At 38.6% G+C, this 10,273-nt stretch overlaps 1 protein-coding gene across 1 annotated transcript; it reads right to left on the bottom strand.

The window, feature by feature from the left end:
* Nucleotides 1-9,275: 9,275 nt before the first annotated feature.
* On the bottom strand, nucleotides 9,276-9,512 carry LOC125081292 (copper transport protein ATOX1-like). Its single transcript, XM_047695841.1, has one exon. It carries the CDS (start codon nucleotides 9,510-9,512, stop codon nucleotides 9,276-9,278), a length of 237 nt encoding a protein of 78 aa, XP_047551797.1.
* Between the last annotated feature and the right edge of the window lie 761 nt (nucleotides 9,513-10,273).

Genomic DNA, 10,273 nt, shown 5'->3' with positions numbered 1-10,273 from the left:
CTGGTTTCAAAAATATATTGGAGAGTAATGCCAGCAAAACAATAAAAAATTGGGGAAAACTGTTAGAATTCCTATTTTCAGAACTCTGTAAACTAACCAGGAGCTTAGAGCAACCACCAGGGGAACAATTAATTAAAACAAAAAGCAAAGCAAAACAAAACAAAAACTCAAACACCTGAACCTAAAGAACAGTGTATTTATGGTATTTTATCTTAATCTGGTGCTATATCCTGCCCCCAGATTGGTGGTGGCCTTGAAGATGACATCCCACACCCACAGTATGGATACTGGCCCCAGAAGGAGGAGAACAGACCTCATTTGAAAAGAACTGCCATTTGGAGTGGAGGGGTGTCTCATGGCTCCTTGGAAGACCAGGTCAAAGGGCTTGCTTTTATCTCATTTTACTCAGAGCATTCCCAGTCTGAGGCAACTCCCCTGGGAGGAATTGTAGACAATATATAAAGGTAAATGTATCAGTCATTGCTGCGTGGACCCGCAAATAACAGTTGGGGAAAACAATACGCTAACCGAAAAGGTTGAAGAATGAGATTCTTTGGGGACATAAGAGCTTTACGGTATTCCAACACAGTCCTGATAATCTGCAAATCATGCACATGCCAAGGGCTATACACATGCTCTGGGATGTGTGCATGCTAAGGGAAGACATAAAAAGGCCCTTCGTGCTCACCTATAGATGACAGTCAGGCTTTGGGCAAGCAAGAGGTGAAGATCAAGGCAGAGTTGAAAACTGATTGAACGCCAAAAGCAAGATCTAACAATCAGAGCCCATCGATAGAATGTTCAATCAGTAGCTGACCACTACCTAGTAAAACAGAGATGCCGGTGACTACAGCCAACCAAGAATACATGCTTTATAAAACCAGCTTAGTGAAGTCACTGAACAGCTATATGCTGTCCTAAGATAGTCAAGTTAGATTCAAATATAACAACAAGTTGAAAGAAAAGTTTGGAAAAAACGTTTCCATGAAAATAATAACAAAAAGAGAGCCAGAGTGACTGCATTGATATCAGAGAAAATAAATATTGTATGAAAGAGGAAAAGGATGGATAACAACAAAAAGATTAATCTACCAAGAATATGTAACAATTATAAAGTACATAACAGCAGAACACCAAGATACATGAAGTGAACAGTGACAGCGTTGAAGGGGAAAATAGTTCAAAATTAGTAAACAAAGACTTCATTAACGTCACTTTTGATGATGCATAGAACGAGTAGATTGAAGAGCAGTAAGGAAAGAAGAGACTTGAGCAACACTCGAAGTCACAGGTACCTGGCAAACATCTATAGAACGTTCAACCCTAGAACACTCATATTCGTACTCTTCATAAATGCATATGGAACATCTTCCAAGACAGGGCAGGAGTTAAGCCATAAACTAATTTCAATGCATTTTAAAATTTGAAATTGTATATAGGATGTTCTCCAACTAAAATGATAAAAGAAGGAAATATGGGAAATTCACTGAGATGCAGAAATTAAACCCCACAATTCTAAATAATCAATGGGTCAAAGAAGAAATCAGATGGGAAATTAGAAAATACCTGGAGATGAATTACAGTGAGAACACAACAAGGGATGTTTGTGTGGCTGGTCAGTTAAGTGTCCAGCTCTTGGTTTCCGCTCAGGTCATAATCTCAGCGGGGAGTCTGCTTGAGATTCTCTCCCTCTCCCTTTCTCTCTGCCCCTCCCCTGCTCATGTGCATGCCTGCTCTCTCTCTTTCTCTCTCTAAAATAAATAAATCAACCTTTTAAAAAAATGAAAACACACAAAAAATAAAACTTATAGAATAAACTAAAAGCAGTAGTTGAGGGAAATCTATAGCTATAAACGTGTACTTAAACAAAAACAAAACAAGAACAACAACAACAAAAAACTCAAATCAATGACCTAAACTTCTACATAAGTAACGAGGAAAAAAAAAAAACATGAAAAGAGCAAACTAAAACCAAAGCAAGCAAAAAGAAGGAAATAAGAAAGATTAAGGTGGAGATAAGTGAGACAAATAATAGAAAAACAATAGAAAAATTAAATTAAAGCAAAAGTGGATTCTTTGAAAAGATCGATATTGACTGACCTTGAACAAGACTTATGGTGGGGGGAGGGGCAGAAAAGACTCAAAGTAACAAAATCGTGACTGAAAGTGGGGACATTACTCCTAACATTTCAGAAATAAAAAACAACATAAAGGAATAATACTCTGAGCAATTGTATAAATTAGAACACGTTCTGTAACCTGAATACAATAGAAAAAAATCCCAGAAGCACACAACCTGCCAAAAGTGAATCAAGTAGTGGGGCGCCTGGTGGCTCAGCTGGTTGAGCAGCTGTCTTTGGCTCGGGTCATGATCCCAGGGTCCTGGGATTGAGTTCCGCATCGGGCTCCCTGCTCAGTAGAGTCTGCTTCTCCCTCTCCCTCTGCCTGCCAATCTGCTTGCTTGTGCACTCTGTCAAATAAATAAATAAAATCTTAAAAAAAAAAAGTGAATCAAGTAGAACAGAAAATCTCAGTGGAAACTACAAGCGAAGAGACTTAATACATAATCCAAACACCTCAATCAAAGAAAGGTCCAGGATGGTGACTTCACTGATGAATTCCACCCAATATTTAAGGAAGAATTAGCATTGATATTCCCAATTTTTTTTTCCAAAAAATAGAACAGGATGAGATGCTTTCTACCTCATCTACTATGCCAACATTACCCTACACCAAAGTCAGACAAAGACACTTTACAAAATTAAGTATAAACAAATATATCTAATGAATATAGAGGTACACTCCTCTACAAAAGACTCGCAAGCCAAAACCATTCATATATTAAAACAATTATCTACCATGGCCAAGGAGGATTTATTCTAGGAATTCAAGGTGGTTTAACAAATGAAAATAATGATTATAATACACCATCTTACTAGGATGCAGGTGAAAAAAAGATCATCACCCTAGACATAAAGTAAAGCTTTTGACAAAATCTAACACCTTCAAAAACTAAAAATGCTCAGCAAACTAGGAATAGAATGGAATTTTCTCAACCTGATCACAGACATCAATGAAAAACCCACAGCTAATATCATACTTAATGGGGGGAAAACTGAACATTTCCCTCCTAAGATCAGGAATAAATGAAATTGTCTCCTCTCATCATTTTTGCTAAACATTGTACTCGGTTCTAATCATGAGCAGTAGGCCACAAATGAAGGTAAGAACATCCAGTTTGGAAAGAAATAAGTAAAATTATCTTCATTTACACATGACATGATTTTTTTTTAAGTGTTTGCCATTGGGTTTTTGTTTGGTACATGGCATGGTTTTAAATTAGAAATGACTAATGAGTCTTCTGAAGACTATGATTAGAGCTAATGAGTTGAGTGAGGTTGCAGGCTAAAAAAGCAATAAACAAAAATCAGTTCTATTTCTAAAAATACTAGCAATGAACTCTCAAAAGTGAAATTATTTTAAAAAAATTGCATTTATAATAGCATCAAAAAAACAAAACAAAACAAAAAAACACTTAGGAATAAATTTAACCAAACAAGTGTATGACTTGTACAGTGGCAACTACAAAACATCAGAACTGAGGAAAGATGAATGAAAGATGTTCCATGTTCACAAATACTAATATTTAATATAGTTGAGAGGGCATGCTCCCCAAAGTGAGCTGGATATTCGGAGCACTGCCTGTCAAAATCCTGTTTTCTTTTTTTGCAACAATTGAAATGTTGATCCTGAAATTTCTGTGTAATTTCAAGGAACATAAAATCGTCAAAACAATCTTGAAAAAAGAACAAAGTCCCAGAACTCACATCTCCTGGTTTCAAAACTTAATGTGAAGTTACAGGAATTGGAGTAAAAGAATATGTTACTGGCTTAAGGACATTGGTGTAGATCACTGGAATAGATTTTTGTGTCCAGAAATAAATCCATACATATGGTCAACTGATTTTAACAAGCACGTCAAGACTATTCAATGGGGAAAGAGTAGTCTTTTCAACAACTGGTGCTGGGATGACAGCACACACATGCACACGCACACACAGAGCAGACCCCACCTCACACAATGTGCAAAAATGAACTCAAAAACCAGCTCTACAGGAAATATTGAAAGGGGTCCTCTAAGCAAAGAGAGACCCTCAAAGTAGTAGATCAGAAAGAAACAGAGACAATATACAATAACAGTTACCTTACAGGCAATACAATGGCACTAAATTCATTTCTCAATACTTACCCTGAATGTTAATGGGCTAAATGCCCCAATCAAAAGACACAGGGTATCAGAATGGATAAAAAAAACAAAACCCATCTATATGTTGCCTACAAGAAACTCATCTTAAACCCGAAGACACCTCCAGGTTTAAAGTGAGGGGGTGGAAAAGAATTTACCATGCTAATGGACATCAGAAGAAAGCAGGAGTGGCAATCCTTATAGAAGATCAATTAGATTTTAAGCCAAAGACTATAATAAGAGATGAGGAAGGACACTATGTCATACTCAAAGGAACTGTCCAACAAGAAGATCTAACCATTTTAAATATCTATGCCCCTAACGTGGAAGCAGCCAACTATATAAACCAATTAATAACAAAATCAAAGAAACACATCAACAATAATACAATAATAGTAGGGGATTTTAACACTCCCCTCACTGAAATGGATAGATCATCCAAGCAAAAGATCAACAAGGAAATCAAGGCCTTAAATGACACACTGGACCAGATGGACATCACAGATATATTCAGAACATTTCATCCCAAAGCAACAGAATACACATTCTTCTCTAGTGCACATGGAACATTCTCCAGAATAGATCACATTCTTGGTCCTAAGTCAAGTCTCAACCGGTATCAAAAGATTGGGATCATTCCCTGAATATTTTCAGACCACAATGCTCTGAAGCTAGAACTCAATCACAAGAGGAAATTTGGAAAGAACCCAATTACATGGAGGCTAAACAGCATCCTTCTAAAGAATGAATGGGTCAACCAGGAAATTAAAGAAGAATTGAAAAAATTCATGGAAACAAATGATAATGAAAACACAACGGTTCAGAATCTGTGAGACACAACAAAGGCAGTCCTGAGAGGAAAATATATAGCGGTACAAGCCTTTCTCAAGAAACAAGAAAGGTCTCAGGTACACAACCTAACCCTACACCTAAAGGAGCTGGAGAAAGAACAAGAAAGAAACCCTAAACCCAGCAGGAGAAGAGAAATCATAAAGATCAGAGCAGAAATCAATGAAGTAGAAACCAAAAAAACAATAGAACAAATCAACGAAACTAGGAGCTGGTTCTTTGAAAGAATTAATAAGATCGATAAACCCCTGGCCAGACTTATTAAAAAGAAAAGAGAAAGGACCCAAATAAATAAAATCATGAATGAAAGAGGAGAGATCACAACGAACACCAAAGAAATACAGACAATTATTAGAACATACTATGAGCAACTCTACGCCAACAAATTTGACAATCTGGAAGAAATGGATGCATTCCTAGAGACATATAAACTACCACAACTGAACCAGGAAGAAATGGAAAGCCTGAACAGACCCATAACCAGTAAGGAGATTGAAACAGTCATCAAAAATCTCCAAACAAACAAAAGCCCAGGGCCAGACGGCTTCCCGGGGGAATTCTACCAAACATTTAAAGAAGAACTAATTCCTATTCTCCTGAAACTGTTCCAAAAAATAGAAACGGAAGGAAAACTTCCAAACTCATTTTATGAGGCCAGCATCACCTTGATCCCAAAACCAGACAAGGATCCCATCAAAAAAGAGAACTACAGACCAATATCCTTGATGAACACAGATGCAGAAATTCTCGCCAAATACTAGCCAATAGGATTCAACAGTACATTAAAAGGATTATTCACCAGGACCAAGTGGGATTTATTCCAGGGCTGCAAGGTTGGTTCAACATCCGCAAATCAATCAATGTGATACAACACATTAATAAAAGAAAGAACAAGAACCATATGATACTCTCCATAGATGCTGAAAAAGCATTTGACAAAGTACAGCATCCCTTCCTGATCAAAACTCTTCAAAGTGTAGGGATAGACGGCACATACCTCAATATTATCAAAGCCATCTATGAAAAACCCATGGCAAATATCATTCTCAATGGAGAAAAACTGAAAGCTTTTCCGCTAAGGTCAGGAACATGGCAGAGATGTCCGTTATCACCACAGCTATTCAACATAGTACTAGAAATCCTAGCCTCAGCAATCAGACAACAAAAGGAAATTAAAGGCATCCAAATCGGCAAAGAAGAAGTCAAACTATCACTCTTCGCAGATGATATGATACTCTATGTGGAAAACCCAAAAGACTCCACTCCAAAACTGCTAGAACTTGTACAGGAATTCAGTAAAGTGTCAGGATATAAAATCAATGCACAGAAATCAGTTGCATTTCTCTACGCCAACAACAAGACAGAAGAAAGAGAAATTAAGGAGTCCATCCCATTTACAATTGCACCCAAAACTATAAGATACCTAGGAATAAACCTAACCAAAGAGACTAAGAATCTATACACAGAAAACTATAAAGTACTCATGAAAGAAATTGAGGAAGACACAAAGAAATGGAAAAATGTTCCATGCTCCTGGATTGGAAGAATAAATATTGTGAAAATGTCTATGCTACCTAAAGCAATCTACACATTTAATGCAATTCCTATCAAAGTACCATCCATTTTTTTCAAAGAAATGGAACAAATAATCCTAAAATTCATATGGAACCAGAAAAGACCTCGAATAGCCAAAGGAATATTGACAAAGAAAGCCAAAGTTGGTGGCATCACAATTCCGGACTTCAAGCTCTATTACAAAGCTGTCATCATCAAGACAGCATGGTACTGGCACAAAAACAGACACATAGATCAATGGAACAGAATAGAGAGCCCAGAAATGGACCCTCAACTCTATGGTCAACTCATCTTCGACAAAGCAGGAAAGAATGTCCAATGGAAAAAAGACAGCCTCTTCAATAAATGGTGTTGGGAAAATTGGACAGCCACATGCAGAAAAATGAAATTGGATCATTTCCTTACACCACACACGAAAATAGACTCAAAATGGATGAAGGATCTCAATGTGAGAAAGGAATCCATCAAAATCCTTGAGGAGAACACAGGCAGCAACCTCTTCGACGTCAGCCGCAGCAACATCTTCCTAGGAACATCACCAAAGGCAAGGGAAGCAAGGGCAAAAATGAACTTTTGGGATTTTATCAAGATCAAAAGCTTTTGCACAGCAAAGGAAACAGTGAACAAAACCAAAAGACAACTGACAGAATGGGAGAAGATATTTGCAAATGACATATCAGATAAAGGGCTAGTGTCCAAAATCTATAAAGAACTTAGCAAACTCAACACCCAAAGAACAAATAATCCAATCAAGAAATGGGCAGAGGACATGAACAGACATTTCTGCAAAGAAGACATCCAGATGGCCAACAGACACATGAAAAAGTGCTCCATATCACTCGGCATCAGGGAAATACAAATCAAAACCACCATGAGATATCACCTCACACCAGTCAGAATGGCTCAAATTAACAAGTCAGGAAATGACAGATGCTGGCGAGGATGCGGAGAAAGGGGAACCCTCCTACACTGTTGGTGGGAATGCAAGCTGGTGCAACCACTCTGGAAAACAGCATGGAGGTTCCTCAAAATGTTGAAAATAGAGCTACCCTATGACCCAGCAATTGCACTGCTGGGTATTTACCCTAAAGATACAAACGTAGTGATCCGAAGGGGCACGTGCACCCGAATGTTTATAGCAGCAATGTCTACAATAGCCAAACTATGGAAAGAACCTAGATGTCCATCAACAGACGAATGGATAAAGAAGAAGTGGTATATATACACAATGGAATACTATGCAGCCATCAAAAGAAATGAAATCTTGCCATTTGCGACGACGTGGATGGAACTAGAGGGTATCACACTTAGCGAAATAAGTCAATCGGAGAAAGACAACTACCATATGATCTCCCTGATATGAGGGAGAGGAGATGCAACATGGGGGGTTAAGGGGGTAGGAGAAGAGTAAATGAAACAAGATGGGATTGGGAGGGAGACAAACCATAAGTGACTCTTAATCTCACAAAACAAACTGAGGGTTGATGGGGGGAGGGGGGTTGGGAGGGGGGGGGTTATGGATATTGGGGAGGGTATGTGCTATGGTGAGTGCTGTGAAGTGTGTAAACCTGGCGATCGCAGACCTGTACCCCTGGGGATAAAAATATTTGTTTATTAAAAATAAAATTTAAAAAAAAAATGAACTCAAGATGGATAAAAAGTCCAAACAGAAGAGCCAAAATTATAATTTTCTTACAAAGAAAAATATATGGATATTTTCATGAGTTTGGAATTGGTAGTAGATTTTTAGATCTCCCATCAAAAAAACCTACAAGCAATTAAAACTAGATATATTGGAGGGGCACCTGGATGGCTCAGTGGGTTAAGCCTTGGCATTCGGCTCAGGTCATGATCTCAGGGTCCTGCGATCGAGCCCTGCATCTGGCTCTCTGCTCAGCGGGGAGCCTGCTTCCCCCTTCTCTCTGCCTGCCTCTCTGCCTACTTGTGATCTCACTCTCTCTGTGTCAAATAAATAAATAAAGTCTTTTTTAAAAAATCTAGATATATGGGAATTTATCAAAATAAAATTCTTTTTTTTTTTTTTGGTCAAAGAACAATGTTAATAAAGTAAGGAGATAACCACAGAGTGGAAGAAAACATTTTCACACTATATATCTCAAAAAAGGTCCACCAATCAAACCAACACTCCACCATAAAAGACAATAAATCTAATACAAAATGGGAAAAAGTTTTGAATAGACATTTCTCTGAAGAACATAGATATTAAAATCATACTCAACAAATGCATTTTGAAAAGATGTTTAAATCATTAATCATTTGGAAAATGCATTGAAAACTACAATAAGATACTATGTAATACCCACCAGGATGGCTATAATCAAAATGCCAGATAACATGCATTGACAAGGATGTGGGGAAATTGGGGCACTCCAACATTGCTGATGAGAATGTAATCCCCCACACACACACTCAACAAAAGTGGTTCAATTTTACTGCAGGGAAGCTAGGGAGGAGCAGGGCCAGCGAGGGTTTCTGTAAGAGCTGCCACTGTTGAGCAGGACTACCAGCCCCAGCTCTGTCTGGAAGGCAAGGGAGGATAAGTGTCCTGCTTGGTGCATCTTAGGCCCAGAGGTCTGGGTCCTCTTTACTTGGGTGCAAGGTAAGAAACAGCCTTTCCTGTTTTGTCCAGGGTCTCCAGCTGAGTGTTCACACTGTGCTCAGAGTTGATGAGGACCTTCTTGTTCGGCAGGTCAATGTCAAAGTCAGCTTCTCCCACCTTGTTGAGCTCCAGAATGACCACATTAGAGCAGCTTTCACAGGTCATTTCCACAGAGAACTCAGGCTTCAGCAAGACTGTGAATGTGGTGGGGGCTGTGGCCATGGCAGTAGTGATGGCAGTAACACAAAGAAGTAAAATTTAAAAAAATTATATATATATATATATATATATATATATATATATATATATATAGTGATTTTATTTACTTATTTGGCAGAGATAGACACAGTGAGAGAGGGAACACAACCAGGGGGAGTGGGAGAGGGAGAAGCAGGCTTCCCGCTGAGCAGGGAGCCTGATGTGGGGCTTGACCCCAGGACCCTGGGATCATGACCTGAGCCAAAGGCAGACTGAGCCACTCAGGCACCCCTCAAATATACTTTTTAAAGACTTATTTATTTATTTGAGGGAGAGCAATGCATGCGGGAGAAGGACAGAGGGAGAGAATCTTGAGCAGACTAGACTCCCTGGTGAGTGCAGGGCCCTACGTGGGGCTCAATCCCATGACCTATGAGATCATGACCTGAACCAAAACCAAGAGTCAGACACTTAACTGACTGAGCCCCTGAGGAGCTTCACTGAATGTAAAATTCTGCAGCTGTCACGATTACAGTCTGGTAGTTCTTCGTGAAGTTAAACACACAATTACCATATGACTCAGCAGTGTCAGTCCTAAGCATATATCAGAGAGAACTGAAAGCATATATTTACAGAAAAACCTGTACACGGATGCTCACAGCAACATTATTTATAATGGAGGAAAATTGGAAGCAATCCAAGTGTTCATCAGCTGATGAATGGGTAAATAAAAAGTGATACATCCCTACAATGGAATGTTAGCAAACCATAAAAGGAAATAAGAA

The sequence above is a fragment of the Lutra lutra genome, chromosome 11, assembly GCF_902655055.1.
Source record: "Lutra lutra chromosome 11, mLutLut1.2, whole genome shotgun sequence".
Lineage (NCBI taxonomy): Eukaryota > Metazoa > Chordata > Mammalia > Carnivora > Mustelidae > Lutra > Lutra lutra.
Note: the sequence above shows the minus strand (reverse complement) of the source record. Positions and strands in the feature narration are given on the sequence as shown.